Source organism: Pterocles gutturalis, unplaced genomic scaffold (genome assembly GCF_000699245.1).
Source record: "Pterocles gutturalis isolate BGI_N339 unplaced genomic scaffold, ASM69924v1 scaffold40320, whole genome shotgun sequence".
In the NCBI taxonomy this organism is placed as follows: domain Eukaryota; kingdom Metazoa; phylum Chordata; class Aves; order Pterocliformes; family Pteroclidae; genus Pterocles; species Pterocles gutturalis.
The window spans coordinates 13,898-30,693 of record NW_010147302.1 but is presented as its reverse complement, the minus strand read 5'-3'; the positions used below and the strand labels follow the sequence as shown (position 1 = coordinate 30,693).

Here is a 16,796-nt window from a genome sequence, read left to right as displayed (position 1 = left end):
CTGTTATTAATCAGAAGCTGTATGGAAAATAGATTTAAAAGAACTAAATTGAGAGTGGTGGTTGAAAGCCAGTTGAGCAACAGAGATCTTTTTTCCCCTCAGTTCATTTAAAACAAACAAACAAACAAAAAAGAGTGGGGAAGACTGTTATATGCCAATTTGCAAAGCCTTTCAAACTGTAGTGTAAAAAAATATTTGTGTTTTTCTTTGGTTGTGGTACCTGTTGGCTTACCTCAGAATCACCTAGTGTATTCTGTCTGCTGTCACTAAACTTCCGAATCCTTTTTTTGCCCTCCTTTTCAGAGCAAAAGGAACAAAAATACTTTCCTGTGACTTGTTATTTGTCCTCCAAGTCTGGGCAGAGCTGTGCTTCCTGACTCTGCCATGAAGAGCCGAGTAAGAATGGATGCGACATAAAGGAGAAGTCCTGAAGCCTTAGTCACCAATCTGATGGACTTACTGTAAGTAGGAGAAAGGCTTGTTTTTCCCCTGTCTTCCATGCAAATAAGAGTTCAACAGTGCATTATTATTTGCTTTTTTTTTTTTTTTTTTTTTTGCTAGCAGTAATAGGCAAACACCAGAATCAGTCTTCCTAAACTGTCTGGAAGTATTGGCACTCTAGAGCTGCTAAGCTGCTGTCGAAATCTGCTTCAAAGACATTTGAAGTTCAGTTTTTGGTGAGATGACACCCAGGTACAGGTTCTAAAAGACCACCTTATACTTCAGGCCGAATTACGCTGTGTCTTAACATGCCTGCTCTTCATAGTCGTGGTTTTCAACAGGGATCACGCCAATGTGTCTGTAGGCAGGGTACTGCTCTGGAAGCTGGAGAAAGGTGTTTCTCAGTGCTTGACTGAGGCACTTCCTATGCTTTTTTAAATGTAGAGTAACTTTATGAGAGGTCCCAGTAGTTTCAATTATTTATTAAAATGATTGCTTGTGGAGGTGTATAACTGCCTGTGTTAGAATTGCGGCAGCAAACATTTTGTGTTTCTTGTGCCTTTGCTAATCTGTGGTTTTACTTAATGTTAATGTTTAACTTTAAACTGCTATATGCTTGAAACATTGGATGTAACTTCTCTCTTTTACTCTGTTTGAAGAACTTTTGTATTGGTGTGCTATATCGTTTCCCTGCCGTGCATCTTTCCCTGTTTTTGGTGTGGTGGCTAAAACACACAACCAAGAAAACAACTGTTTGCAATGCAGGAGAATGAAAATTATGTGGCTCATAGAGCTGCTAGCCATGGCATTGCCAAATGAGTTAGCTGAATTTGTATTTCCTGATGGTTTGTTCATGTTCTCGTTCCTGTCTCATAAACCTCAGAGTGATACATGAGTAAGTGTTGAGAGAGGCAGAAGGACCTGAACTTGGTACTGACGCTGCGTGGGTTGTTGCCAGGATATTCTTTAACTCTCATTCTGTCAGCGAGAGTGAGCACTAACTTAATCTTCTCGGTTTGTGTGGCGCTCGTGTTAATGAATAGCTGCCACTGTATAATCCTCAAGGCTGTATTGAGAGGCTATTGAGATCTGATTTCATGCTGCACCTTAACTTGTACCTTCTCTTGAAATACTTCCGTATTTTTTTCCCCCCACATTTGGCATTTTTCCAAGGGAAAAACTGACAAGAAAGGTGGACAAAGCTTCTAGTTGTGATTTGTTCTCTTTTTTTCTTTCTTTATATATATATAGGTTCACAGTTTACTTCCAAACACTTGAATTGTTTCGGTACTGCTGACAAAGGAAAGATGACCTCTACTGTAGTAAGTAAACAAAATATTCACAATATTCCTCTCTGATTTTGTTTTTTTTTTTTTAAAGAGGTTTTATTTCTTTACAAGTAACAGCCTATTGAGTGATGTCCTGGTTAGCAAGTCTTTTAAAATGTGGACTATTTGTTGTGTTTTATTTTCTGCAAAAAGGGAAAGATATACTATGAGGCAGGTGAAGAGGCTTGAATTAACTAGCATTTCAAGTGCATGGATACTTCTGGGAGAGATTCATACTTTTAAGGCTTAATTTGGAGGGATAGATTGGAATGGCTTCTCAATAGTTCTTAAAGCTCTTCCAGGATAAATATTCCACAACCTGTTGTAGACCAGTGCATTTCAGAAATAGTTTCAGAAACAACCTGGTGTTGTCATAGGACAAAATGGGGCAGTAAGCATTTATCCCAGACCTGGACAACTGCACACACAAAGGCTGTTACTTGTCAGCATGTATTTTGATGACGGTACTGCTTAAAACTGTCCTTGCTGCTTATTTCTGCCCTGTCAGATGTTTCAGTGCAATTGTTTGTGCGGCCAGCTGGAGGGCTGGGCTCAAGAATCCTTCTTAGGTTGAGTTACTTTGGATCAGGAAACTGATCTCTTCATATGCCTTCCAGCCTCACTGTCTGTTATTTTTATTATTCAAAGTGTGAGGTATTAGGTATGGACTGTAAATCTCCTTCTCCATGTAAATTGGAGTCACTAATATGTGTATGCATGCATGGTGTCTTTCTGCATTGGCAGAATTACTCAGTAGGGTTCTTAATGTAAATGGCATCTGAAATGTATTTTGTCCTGACTGCAGTCTTGCCTCTTGTTTTTCATTTTCTCCTGTTTCCTTCTTCTCAACATTATCATATAGGGTCCAGTGCCATACTATGAAAATCATGGCTTTCAGCCAGAAAATGTCTCTTCTGCCAAGCAGCCAGTAGGTGCTAACCCATACCCACAGTACTTCTCAACAAATGCTCCGTCAGTGCCAAGCTATGTCCCAAGGGTTGCTACCTATCAGTCGAGTACTCCAGTAGCACGTTCATCTGGGAGAACATGTACATCAAGTAAGTTTTGTCAGGATTTCTTCCAATTTTAGACTTAAGGTCTTCCAAAGTAAGATAAAAAATAAAAGAGAACTTCCCTTCCAACTCTTGTATCAAAGGAGCCACCTCTCTATGGATGAAGAAGGAATAGCTGGCTGGGATGCCGGTGTAACTGGACAGGAACCTAGGCGGTTTGGAGGAAGGGTGGTGGAATGGAGAAAAGTCTGTCTGTCAAAAAATGTCTTTTTTTAATGTAAAGGAAATAGATGGTGCTGGTGTCTGGAAATTACCTTATTAGTGAACCTAATTTCTCCTTTTCTTCTCAGGTGTAAAGAAAACCATAATCATTATATTATCCATTTTACTAGTCATTTGTTGTGCAATTGCTGCTTTCCTCGGCTGGTATTTTGGTAAGATTTTTATTTTTTCCTGAAAGAAATATGTATTAAACTTTTAAAGTTAGAAATAGACATTCTTCCATTTTATGCTGAATTGAGGACAGGAAAGTATTCATGACCTGTCTCCTGAGAGATGAACTGATATTGCTTCCTAATGATGCAGTTTTCTTCCCCCCCCGCCTTTTTTTTTTAATGAACAATGCTGCTGCCACTTTCCTTTCATCAAGTAAATAAGTTTTTGACATTCAGTGATGTAGTCAGCTTTTTGACTCTTTTGGAGCGGCTCATTCAAGTGGCTTCTCTGGAAGGCTCTGATCTATCTCGCAAAATCTGGTGCAGTACAATTGTACATCACCATAGCTGTTAGTAAAGAGTAGTTGGACCTCCTGCAAGGGTTCTTGCATTAGGGGATAGCTGACACGTGACTGTGCACAGACAACACGTTCTGTGGTGTATTTCATTGGGGAAGTCACTGCTGTGTGTCCTCTCTGAAATGGAGCTCTGTTCCAGATTTGAACTTCACTTAATTTCAAGTGAAGGAAGGAGATTGAAGTAAATTTGTATATCTGAACTGCAAGAGTGTAAACAGTCAAGGTATGTTTTGTTTTGGTAAAATGTGATCTCTCTTGGAGCAGAAGTAATTCCTGTCAATTTATTTGTTTCTGTGAGGCTTTTGCTTTGAAAGTGTGTTAGCGTTGCGTGAGCCCAGCCTGTCTCACCACTGTAAGCTGTACCACAGATGATACGTTCCCCTTAGAAGTCATCCCCAGCTGGGGTGACTGAGCTCTAAGGCTGGGCTAGACCAATTCTTTTTGGCTTAGGTGAAATTTGTCTTGTGCTATCTTAATTTCCCTTTCAATGAAAACCACTTTTCAAAGGAAACTAAAGAACAATTTGCTATGTTTTTAGGAGCTTCTTCTTTCTGTTCTGTGCAGGAAAAAAGACAAGGAAGTTCATTTGAAACCAAAGGATGACACTTTGCATTCTTAGGGGTTTTTTTTTTACTCACTTTGATTTATGCAGGATGAACATAATCTTGTTGTAAATGGCAGCAAAAGCGAAAGTATGTAATTGGAGTAATCACTTTCTTCCTCCTTTTCTGTTTATAAGTTATGCTTTGTCAGTGTAAAGCTGACTCCTTTTAGACAACTTAATGGTGCTTGCTTATTCAGGGGAGGCAGTGGACAAAATCCAATCAGCTGCATCAGTGACTTAATCTGACAAGTGATGTAAAGGACAGAGCAATACATCTTCTGTTGTGTCAGGCTAAGTCTCCTCCCATCTCTGAGCAGAGGAGCTCTTTCTGGCATTTTGCTCTGTCAAATAAGAGCTGGCAGTAATTGCCTGAGGCTAAGCTGATGTTCAGTCTGACGACTGTATTGCTCTCTCCCTGCAGCAGACCTAGCAAATCGTTGTTCCGGCTCCTTAACAGAGTGTGGATCCTCAGGAGTGTGCATACCAGTTGTGCAGTGGTGTGATGGAGTGAGCCAGTGCCCCAACGGGGAGGATGAAACCCGGTGTGGTGAGTGCTGGCAGTTAAGGCAGTGGACCTTCAGCCAACTGGAAGAGTTTTTGAGCAAATTGCCTTGTTCAAAGCTTGCCTAAGTTACAGTAGGGCCATTTTAGCCCAAGTTGTCTCTCTAAAATGGTTTAGGATGTTTGAGTGCTTTGAAGCCTATATCAAGATGTTCAGTTTGTTTCCAGTCTGATTCAAAAGCTGAAGCAAATTGATTGACTCAGGGGTTTGAGCTGGCTTAACTTTTAATCAGTTTTGTGGTGGGTGAACCTTGGCTGGATGGCAAGTGCCCCCAAAGCCGCTCTACCACTCCCCTCTTCAGCAGAGAAGGGGGAAGAAAATAAGATGGAAAAAAATCGTGAGTCAAGATAACGGCAGTTTAATGAAGCAAAAGCCAAGGCCGTGTGTGGAAGCAAAGGAAAACAAAAGATTTTATTCTCTACTTCCCATCAGCGAGTGATGTCCAGCCGCTTCCTGGGAAGCAGGGCTTCAGTACACGTAGTAGTTGCTCTGGGAGATGAAGTCATATTAACGAATGCCTTCCTCCTCCTTTCTCTTAGCTTTTATTTCTGACCAGACATCATGAAGCAAAAGCCAAGGCCGTGTGTGGAAGCAAAGGAAAACAAAAGATTTTATTCTCTACTTCCCATCAGCGAGTGATGTCCAGCCGCTTCCTGGGAAGCAGGGCTTCAGTACACGTAGTAGTTGCTCTGGGAGATGAAGTCATATTAACGAATGCCTTCCTCCTCCTTTCTCTTAGCTTTTATTTCTGAGCAGACATCATATGGTATGGTATGGAATATCCCTTTGGTCAGTTTGGGTCAGCTATCCTGGCTATGTTCCCTCCCAAGATCTTGCCCACCCTCAGCCTACTGAGGGGCTGAAATGTTGGGGAGACAGCCTTGATGCTGTGTGAGCACTGCTAAGCAGTGGCCAAAACACTGGTGTTATCAACATCTTTCTACCTAACGATACAACACACAGCACTATGAGGGCTGCTGCGGGGAAAATTAACTCCACCTCAGCCAGACCCTGTACAAGTTTTTAAAATATTACCTTTTAATTTGAACAGGGTTTGTACAAAACGGAATGTAACATTGTCTCTGGAATGAACAGCCATTGTGGACTTCTTAGTAGAACTTCATGTGATAACATAAATCTGGTGGTCTTCAGTCAGGCTTGTCTTTTTCCACATATTTTGCGTTCCTGGTTCTCCCAATAAATATAAATTACTTGATAACTCCTTTGTGTAAGAAAGCCTGATCAGTGTTTCCAACCTCCTCCTTTCTCTTAGCTTTTATTTCTGAGCAGACATCATATGGTATGGTATGGAATATCCCTTTGGTCAGTTTGGGTCAGCTATCCTGGCTATGTTCCCTCCCAAGATCTTGCCCACCCTCAGCCTACTGAGGGGCTGAAATGTTGGGGAGACAGCCTTGATGCTGTGTGAGCACTGCTAAGCAGTGGCCAAAACACTGGTGTTATCAACATCTTTCTACCTAACGATACAACACACAGCACTATGAGGGCCAAGGGAAGTAGAGACTCTGCACTTTAGTGCAGAGCTGAAGGTGCAAACATAATCAATTTGTCCATTCTAAGGATGTGGCACCTTGTTTCTAACACCTGTGTTGTTCCAGTGCCACTCTGGAAAACTGGATGTGCTCTTTTCCTCTCTCTGGGAACTTGTATTCTGCACATGCCTCACGCAGGGTTAGCATTTACTGGCATATGCTCTAAAGCTGTTCCTCTCCATTTGGCTGAATAATGGGGTTTTGGAGAAGCTTGTTCAATCTGTTGAACTATTTGATATTAAATTTTTGTGCAAATAAATACATAATGGGGCATGGAATGTCAGAGCTAATTCCTCCTTGTTACATTTTTGCTCTGCAAGTGCTTCTCTGAAGAAATTTGTGTATTGAGATATATATTACAATTTATTATATTTTATTTATATGCAATACATGATATATTAAGAAATATATGGTTGCATAGCTAAGAGATAAGAAAAGATTGGCTACTGCAATCTTTCTTAGTGGTAGCACGTGAAAGACAATTTGAGTGTAAAAGCTGAAAAGAAAAGATGAAGGTTGTTTTGTACAATTTCATTTTTAAACTGGTAGTTCTTTTAAATTGCCTTACACAAAATAATTAAGTCATGGTGATATTTCTGTCTACTTGATATTTACTCAAAATTTGAGTAGAAGGCAGCATTAAATTAACACCAGTTCATACATGCAAGCAAATATTATGGGTAACAATGCTTCTAATCAGAGAAAGAGCAGTAATATAGCGTGTGGTGTTCTTGGTTTCTTTTTTTTTCCCTTCTTCCTTTTCTGGCAGTTAGACTTTTTGGACCAAACTTTATCCTGGAAGTTTATTCACCTGTCAGCAAATCCTGGTATCCTGTTTGTCATGATGACTGGAATGATGATTATGGGAGGACTGCATGTGAAGACATGGGCTATAGCGTGTAAGTCTAACCTTCGTTAGCCTTTGCACTTACATAGAAAGGTTAACATTTCCCTCTTCACGTTTTTAAGAATGTGTAGCTGAAACAAAAAGCAGTTGGCAATCCTGTTCTTGCAGACCCAGGTGGGTCTGATTTTAATGATGGTAGCTGTTAGAGAATAAAAATGGAACGTTGCTCCAACAAGTAACAGGGTCTGGTACTCATGCAGTAGTTACTCAGTGGTGTCACTTGTATCCCATACAATTCACTTACAGCCATCTTCAAGAGCTCACTTCAGAGCATTATAATTGCTCAATAACATCCAGTCTGACTTAACGCGTCATGACCAGTATTACATGGAAAGCCTTGATCTTCTGAAGACAAGTAACACCAGCTCACATGGAAGATCGCCATAAACATTCGCAGCCCTGAGCGCTGCGCACGTTCTCCCCACATAACTCTGTAGCCTAAATTCTTCTGCAGCTGAAATGCCTGATGTTGTCTCTGTTTGATACAGTTGTCAAATACTGTCTGCTGTTGCACATGGAGTAATGGAATGAATTTCTTGCCCGGGCAGGCAAAGCTTGTGAGTGCCCACGCTGTGTCGTGGTGCTCTGAATTCAGGTCTCTGAGCCAGCAATGACCCCAATAGTTCCAACCCCAGTGAGACAGCCCAGCAGTGACTACACAGAGCTGCTCCTCAGCTAGAAAGCCTGGCAGAGCAGCACCACTTGCTGTCCCTCTCATTGTCCTGCAGAAACATGGCTATCATGACTTATTGGACCTGAACTTTGCTATGCTGTGTAAATGTAACAGCAAAGGCATCTCTTTGTCTTGGTCTGCTTCATGAGGCTGAAGATTCCTACTGTGCATGCATTTTAGATAAAAATATTATTTAAATCTAGTAACTGTTTGTTGGGAAATGGAACAAATATTTGAAGAATCTGAGTCTCTGGCACTGTACTACAGCACCAGAGATCTGTGCTTAGTTTAAAAAAAAAAATCATATTTTTAGTGTTATTCATGTCAGAAGCTCTAGCTCGGCACAGTTTACTGTTACTCATTTGAAAACTGAAACTACTGGGTTTCATAATGGACTTTCTGTTTTGCAGAGACACGTATTACTATAGCCAAGGAGTAGCACCTGAAGTCAGCTTTAAAAGCTACATGAACGTGAACACAAGTGCTGGGAATATAGACTTGTACAAAAAGCTGTATAGCAGGTATCTTTGTTTAGTACAAACTTCTTTCCTTTTATGAGGGGTCTTTTTAGCTGTTGTAAGATGTGTAGCTTCTGCCCGTAGCATAATGTAAGCATGTCTTTCCATGGGAATTTGAGGGAAAGAGACTTTGTTTTTAATCTGGTTGCAGCAACTGCTGTCCCTTCTACTTAAAAACACAGCTGTCATTCTTCCATCCTTTGTCTCTTCTTTCAAAAGAGAAGATTTCCCATCCTGTTCCTTCCATGCTGGACAGAAGGTTGCCATGTCAAAGATACTTTTCTAAGGCTCTTTGACCATCAACAGGAGTTTCTGTATGGTGACAATAGCTACCAACGGTAACACATTCACAGCAGCTGGTGCAGCTTTTTTTTTTTCAGTCACATGAACACACAGCATGCAAAATGGATCTTTCACTGTGGAAAGTATGATTCTGATTCTCATTGAACAACTCTGAGGTGTCTAGTTTCTAAACCTGTAGGCTGCTGTGCCTGGAGAGTTCCTGTGGCTCTCGTGTTTAGGTTCTTCTACAACTACTTCTGAAATCAGCTCAACTTTTTTTCATGCTGTTCTTCATCTTGCTCCTCTATTGTACTGGCAACTGCAGTCTTCCACATGGCAGTTCTGGTGAGTGCAAGAAATGGTGGAGGCCAGATGATTGCTGGTAGGGTAGCTGGAGAGAGTGAAGAAAGGTGGGACCCCTCAGCGGGAAGATGCGGGTGAAGGCAGTGCACATAGCTGGAAAGGGCAGGAAGCAGCTGGAGGTGAACTTCGCCCACCATTTGCTTCTCTGTGTGCTTAAAATCCTGTGGGTTTTTTTTTTTTTTTTTAAATTTTATTTCTATTGCAGTGATTTCTGCACATCAGGAAATGTGGTTTCTCTGCGCTGCATCAGTAAGTGACTCTGTTTCTCAAACTTATGCTTGTTCATGCTTTGAAATACTTTGGCTGGGAAATCTTTTTGAACCTGCATAAATAATTGATGACTTTTGATGGGCAGGTGATTTAACTCTGTTTCACAAGTTTTGAACGATGCAGTGTAAGGAGCAGGGTGGGAGAGGAGTCAAGGAGGATGTTGGATCTCCCAGTTGCTTTTGTCTTTGCTGCCATTGGTTCCCTTAAATGACTTGCCTGTGCTGGAGCTCTGTAGCCCTTGCCCAGCAGCCATGGTGGGATGTCTGTAGCACATCTGCTCTCCAGGACATGGGCATCGGGTGGGCAAGGTGTTCCTGATGGCGATGGCTGTCGTGGGGACACTCCCGGCTGTTTGTTTTGTTGCACAATGCAAAGGCATGTGCCTCTGTGCCAGAGATGTTTGAATACCACAAAGGTGTAATGAACCACTGGTTTATGGTTTGTGGTGAACTGAGGGCAGCAGCTGCCAAATACTCTTCTTGACATTTGGCATGTGAAAGGGGGTCTAGGCTATGGGAGACTCGGGATCTCGGTGTCTGGGGCAGGGACTCAAGCTGTGGCATATCGAATGCCAGCAGTGCAGAGGTCGGACGTGGTCCGTGCTCCGCTCTGTTAGCGAAGCTTGAGCTGCAGAAGCCACCTTCCAGACCAGCTGGGTCTTTAACTAACGTCTGTGTGTGTGTAACTGACTCCTTAGACTGCGGCCTGTCCACTGAAAGTGCGGGCATTATGAGCAGAATTGTGGGTGGCAGCAGGGCGACGCTGGGGCAGTGGCCGTGGCAGGTCAGCCTCCACGTGCAGGACATCCACATCTGCGGGGGCTCCATCATCACTCCCCAGTGGATAGTGACAGCGGCACACTGCGTGGAAGGGTGAGTCTTGCCCGAGTGAGCGGCTCGCTCCTTCGTCTCTCAAATGAGGATTTTTCTTGCTTCGGGCTGAAATGCACAAATCTACTTAAGCCTCCCAACTTTCTGCTTTAAAACTTAATGAAGTACCATTCCTCCCTGCCCCCCTTGCCTTGAAAGCAGGTGCTAGGTAGAGTATTTTGTCTGTGTAGCAGTAAGGTTTTCAAGTATTAAGGGAAAACTTGTCCTGGAGGAGGCTGGATGCAGATCGTCTGTCTGCTTTCTACAGGAAGAAAATCTTATTTTACTTGTTAAAGGTGGAAATTAAATTGGATGGTGGTGTTGAGCACAGATACCTGCCCAACTTAAGATGTAAACTCAAAGCACCAAGCTTAATGCCAGACAGTGCAACATTTTCATAAAGATGTTGAATTACGCTGCGAGGAAAAACAAGGAAAAGGAAAAAAAAAAAGAAATCCCAAATCCTCGAATATCACACAACTGTAGATGTGATCAATTTCAAGGTGCCTGTACTGTGCATTTCCTTGTATCTTCATGCCACAGGGTAGTAAGGCTCAAGTCACTATTAAATGTAGATTTATACGTATCCAAGGAGCACTTTACACAGGCATCAACAAGAAAAATAATTGGTGCTTTGTACATTTTTCACCTATAAAGGAGAGTAAAGGGTGGTCTGGTACCTTGTGTCCAGTAGCAGAATATGTTTAAAAAGTGGCCGCTTCTGTTAGAGGGAAAACCCAACATTTTAACAGTTGTTTGGCTGGATTACAGTTTGAGGCTAAGCCAAGGAAAAATAACTTTGTCTTTAACCTTGAGAAAGGAATGCAAGTATTTATTATGTGATTATGTGATGATCCTATCTTTCCATTGTTTTCTGATTTGAGCTCTGTAGTTTGCAAAAGCTTTAGGAATGGCAACCAAGTTGTAGCTGGCATAAAACGGCTTTTCAGTCTTGATTTTTTTTTTTTTTTTTTTTTTTTTGGGTGCTCACAAGCACTACTACCTTGGCAGTTCTCCTGGAGGAAGTTTTCTATTGAGCGTTTGTAAACTCTGCTGGAGCACAAGAGACTAATTAAATTACATCTGGCAAGCATGCTTAACATTAAAAAAAACCCCACCAAACCCCAGAACCAAACAAAAATACCCCTGGCATTTTCAAGATGGTGAAATTCCTTCACTAGACCATGTTTTTACTAATTCTGGCTTCTGCTGCCTTTACATGCTTTGGATAGTGCACGCAAGTGATACCACTGACATGTGAGATCTCAGAAATAACTGCTTGAACCGTCAGCCATGGAAATCAAAAGACTTCTGTGTTATAGTCTCAGACTATAATTTGCTCTGCTGAGTGACTAAGGGGATAGACAGTGATACTTAACCTATTTCAAAGATTTTTTGGATATATTAATGTAATTAGAGTCCAGCTTTCCTGAAGTTAGTTGTCTTGCAATTTGTTTACTTTGTTCTTCTGAAAGGGCAGTTGAATGCATGTGCATTCTTGGTCACACATGCATTTGACTACCGTTCCTGAAGACAATTTTTTTAAGGTCATAATCTGTGACTTGTTACCAAAGCAGCAAACTTACTAACCTTTCCTTTTCCTGTAGACAATATTCTGACGCGTATCTCTGGAGGGCTTTTGCTGGGATTCTGAATCAGAATGAGATGTTCTACGACTATGGATACAGAGTACAAAAGATAATTTCCCATCCAGATTATGATACAGATTCTAAAAACAATGATGTTGCCCTTATGAAGTTAGAGACACCGCTGGCATTTAGTGGTATGTATTCTGCTCTTCTTCAGGCAAACACCCAGGACAATGAGCACATCTTTTAAAACTTCTGAAGTTTATCAAGAAATCCTTGTGGATACTTACAGGAAGTACACAAAATGTGTCTAGAGACAATTTAGAGACAGAGACAGGGTAGAGGCAGAGACAGAGGGCACACCCTCTGATTTTATATGTAGGATTTATTTAAATCTAGTACATAGTAAGGGACTTCGGGGTCATCTCAGTAATGTACCTTTACCCCAGAATGCTGTACGTGCTTAAGTATTGCCACTCCTATATGCGCAGACTCAGGGTGTAGTGGTGGAGCAGCTGACTAAACCCTAAACCAAGTTATGTCAAATAACAGTTGGGGAAAAAAAAAAAAAACAACTCCAAAACCAAATGTTACAAGAAGTTCCGTTCTCAAAAGTGGATGTAGGTTGTTTGTAAGCAAGCAGTAAAAAATAGAGGACAAAACTTTTTGTGTACAGGTCCTTTATATTTCAGTGCATTAGTTTAAGACTACTAGAAGTAATCTGGAGGGACTCTTCTACAGCTGAGAGCAGGGAGGTTGTCTATTTACCAGGCTTTTTGTGTTTCACACTTGTATATAGGCATTGAATACAAGTTGAGATCATTTTCAGCAGGGTTTTGCAAAGAAAATGTGGAGAGGTAGTTGTCAGAAGTTTTCTTCTTCTTTGTCCTCTACTGATCAGAAGAGCTGGTGTTAATTGTTCTCATTAGCCTGATGGATTGAGCTAGAACCATTAACTGTGCTTGTTCCTCACTTTGAGGTGAAGATTAGGTTGCCATCTGGGAAAGGGCAGCTGGTAAACTTTCTGTTGCTGCCAGCATTGCAAAATATTGCTTATCTGCAAGGAAGGTAAATGCAGAGAAGAGATGTGGTGTGTATGTATTTAAGCGGTGGTCATGCTGAGGTATTTCGTATGCATTTATTTTGAATTATGTCTGGACAGCTGGGATTACAGATATTACTGTGTTTATTTTCTAGATAGTGTGCGGCCTGTTTGCCTGCCTAATCCAGGAATGATGTTCGAGCCTAATCAGCAGTGCTGGATATCTGGGTGGGGAGCAGAGTACCAAGGAGGTAAAGAGTGGCTCTGGAATATTTTGGTCTTCTATATAAACCAGTCCTCTTTGGTCTGCGAATAACTGTTGCGTGGGCTGATTGGGCAGTTTGAGCCAGATCTGTTGCTATGTCATTTTTTCACCCATTTTACAGCCCCTAATATTTACACAGGGCATTCTGTCTCAAAGCATTCAGCATGTGTTGCACTCAGCAGACTGCAAAGGAGCCTCAGATCAGTACCGGTGGCCAGAAATATTCAAATTCTTTTCCCTCTGCTAACAGGGCCACCTCTCCTGTGGGAAAGGGCAGGAGCCTGTCCTTTCCACTACCTCAAGCTAAAACAGCATGATGCAAGTAAATTTGTAAGAAGTGAAAAGGGAGGAAAGGTTTGTTTCAGTATGGGAAGGTACTGGGCAGGGAAGGGGAGATGTTGGGGGAGCTGGTTCCTGAGTATGGGATTTGCTGTTAGCTTCTGTTGGACCATGAAACTATGGGGAGATCCTCTTTGCCTCCTGCAGGCTTCATATGCTTTTAGTAGCCTGGTAGATAACGCAGTTGATTTTGGGCTGGAGTAGGCAGGTAGGTGCCACGTGCTCTTGCTTTACAGTACACTGAGAGCAAAGCAGGGTAACTTTCTGACCTCTTGGAAGGGAGTTTTAATGTCACAGTCATCTCTGTGCGATGGACCATACATCTTAAGTGTCCATCCCAATGTTTCTAGTGAAAATTTATTTCATCTTGAACAGTGCTAGCAGCTGGAATTTGTAATAGCAGTGTAATGTGATGCTTGTTTTAATTTTGTCCTTTTATGTGTGTTTTTGTGCATGTTTCAATTTTAGGTAAAACATCAAATAGCTTGAATTATGCTATGGTGCCCTTAATAGAACGTTCTACATGTAATTCTATCTATTTCTATAATGGCATGATTTTGCCTACAATGATCTGTGCTGGGTATCGAGGAGGAGGATATGATTCCTGTCAGGTAATTATTCCTAATTATACACTAATAATGATCTGATTATTTTTGTGGTCTTACTAGTAGGCTTTTTAATTCATCTATTAATTACAAACAGATCCTACTCAAAAAAAAAAAAAAAAAGTAGTAACATTTTGTTGGGCTTCTAGGTTCCTTTTGTGCTGCATCCCTTCAAAAGGGAGAGCTTTTGTTTCATCTTCTGAATGGCTGCCAGAGCTGAGTTCTGGCTAAATACCCAAAGAGCATGAGGCAGTCCTTTCTAATGCCTCAAGGATGCTTTATTATCTGCTGCTTGAAAGTGAACAAATGCTCTTCATAATCATGGCAATACCCTGGCATTATGCTTCTGAACAAGGAAGTCGGTAATGCTTATCTCATTTAATGCTTTGGGCAAACGATTTTCATCACTGTTGCAAGCAGTCATCATTTAATACTATAATTGCCATCACGTTTTGTTTCCAGTGACTGCCTTAAACTGGTGGTTAGCTTTTTTTGAAACTTAACCTGTTTTGCTGAAGTGAAATGGATTGTATCTTTCCTGGTAGCCAGGTCACTAATAATATGCTTGTATTTTGTGCAGGGTGACAGCGGAGGCCCCCTAGTAACTAACAAAAGCTCCCTGTGGTGGCTGGTTGGAGATACCAGCTGGGGATCTGGCTGTGCTACTCCCTTTAGACCTGGAGTGTATGGGAATATGACTGTGTTCACAGATTGGATTTATAAAAATATGCAGGTAAAATATTTGGGTGTTTTTAATAATTTTAAATGTCCCAAATACTGAAACCTGATTTTATTTATAAAAATAAATAAAAGTGACTTGTCTGCTAATTAAGCTCTTCTGTTGAGAAGCATCCAAGTAATTGATAAGACAGTCTGTCATCAGAACTTGAACCTTTGTTTTTTGTTTTGTTTTTTAAACAGGCAAACAGATGACAACGCTGTCTGTCCTTGCTGATTGATGTTTCTGAGAACAAGAATAAATGAAGCATTGGGTGTCTGGGATATTTATTCACTTTGCAAATGATTTTTGTTTTTTTCTCTTTGAATTTTCTTTTTAAAAACAACATGAAGGATTGCACACTCTGTTCTGTGCTGGCTGCAGTGACTGATCTTAATCAGTGAAGGATTATCACAATGAGTACCTTTCTTGTGGTGCCTGGCAGAAAGTCAGTCTGTCAACTGCTTGCTGAAATGTCTCTCTTTAGTTGAGTAACTTTGACTTGATAATCAGGTACAGGTTTATAATGGCAATTTTAATCACAATTTAATTTAAGATTTTTGTAGCAGGATGCTGAGATGCTTGTTTTAGTAGTGTTTTAAATTAAATGTTAAGTAATGTGAATGTTAATCTCTGAGCTGCTGGTTGGCAATTTAAAAATAAGTGAATGTTTTTTGGTATATATGAAGGGAAATTTTCATGCACTACAGCAGAGGCACAGAAAAAATACTGTATATTCAGGTAGTTAAAAATCCTCAGGATCTTGACACAGCAGTCATCCAAGTTAGGTTGTTTGGGGTGAGACTGGTCTGATTGTCTCAGTAATTAAAAGTGGTGTTCTGCCTAAAGCTGCTCTGAACCCAAAAAGGGCAACACCTGCCATCACGTTAGATGTAGGCTGCAGAGAGGGATGCTCTGAAGATATAACAAGAAGCAGTGACTAAGTGTCCCAATGGCGAGGTCCCCGGCTGTGCACATCGAGGGTGACTCCTGAACCCTCTCTGCTGTGAAAGGCAAAGTTTTTCAGTAAGGCTGTGTTGCAACCGATAGACCTCTGATTGCAGACACATGTACAGAGGCTGGATGTTTTATACAAAGAAACACAAATCTATGTAAATCTATGTTTCTGCATAACCAGATGAACTACCTCATTTATTAAATTTGGCTTTTAATTCCTTAGAGCTCTCCTTTATATATCTGCATGTATGTTTTTATCAAAATGTAATTAATATCAGAGTGCCACCTCAACTAGGATTTTGAAAATAATTTATAATCACAGTACGGAGGATCAAAAAGCCATACCAAGTCATTTTTGTTAAGAAGGATAAATCTTTTGAATGAAATGATGCTACTAGTCTTGTTTTCTCTTTTGGTACTGAAATGCAATTATCTTCCATGTAAACACTGCGCCAAATAAATATTTTTTTTTTTTACAAATAATTTTGTTTAGTAGTGGTTTATATCTGTTTGCTTGGATTTTTTTGGAAGCAGTTGCTGAATTCAGTGTCTGAAGTGCTTTGAGAATATGATTTTTTTAAAAAAGCAAAAGTAAAACAACACAAGAGGGTGATCCAAGAGATTGTTTTAATTCCAATATTTCAGGTCCTTGAACAAACCCAGGGATTTTTTTAATGTTGGATGTCTTTAGTAGCTGGGTCTGATGAAATCACTTTGACTTGTGAAATTGAATTAAATAAGGAAGTTTAGCCTGAAGGTAGTGGGTCAAGGGAGTCGCTTCCTATTTTGTTACTACATCTTATGCTGCCTGAAGCAATGTGTGCCTGCTTCTCTTTTCTCTGAGATAGGATGTTTTCAGTAGCACATAAGCATCAAGTGTGCTTTGGGGGATACCATGAAGTAGTCAACAAGTTTAAAGTACTTTCAAAATAGAAATTAAACAAATTAAGTTGTTATGGTATCAGTCTTTTTTATGGCTTCTAACCTGCAGCATTGCAAGTCAATAGTAGCAAAGCAGTATACTGAAACGTGGAAAACTGGCTGTAGTGCTAAACAGAGTTAAGAAAGCTGCATGCTGTACTGAGGTGAATGCCGTTCCACAGAA

At 40.8% G+C, this 16,796-nt stretch overlaps 1 protein-coding gene across 1 annotated transcript; it reads left to right on the top strand.

Moving 5' to 3' along the window:
* The first annotated feature begins 1,748 nt into the window (after positions 1-1,748).
* On the top strand, positions 1,749-14,949 carry TMPRSS2 (transmembrane protease, serine 2). The gene is made up of 13 exons (XM_010086002.1): positions 1,749-1,763; positions 2,632-2,827; positions 3,133-3,216; positions 4,601-4,726; positions 7,064-7,193; positions 8,285-8,395; positions 9,243-9,286; positions 10,005-10,179; positions 11,784-11,959; positions 12,963-13,058; positions 13,880-14,022; positions 14,597-14,749; positions 14,938-14,949. The coding sequence occupies exons 1-13, from the start codon at positions 1,749-1,751 to the stop codon at positions 14,947-14,949; spliced, it is 1,461 nt and encodes a 486-aa protein (XP_010084304.1).
* The last annotated feature ends 1,847 nt before the right edge of the window (positions 14,950-16,796 follow it).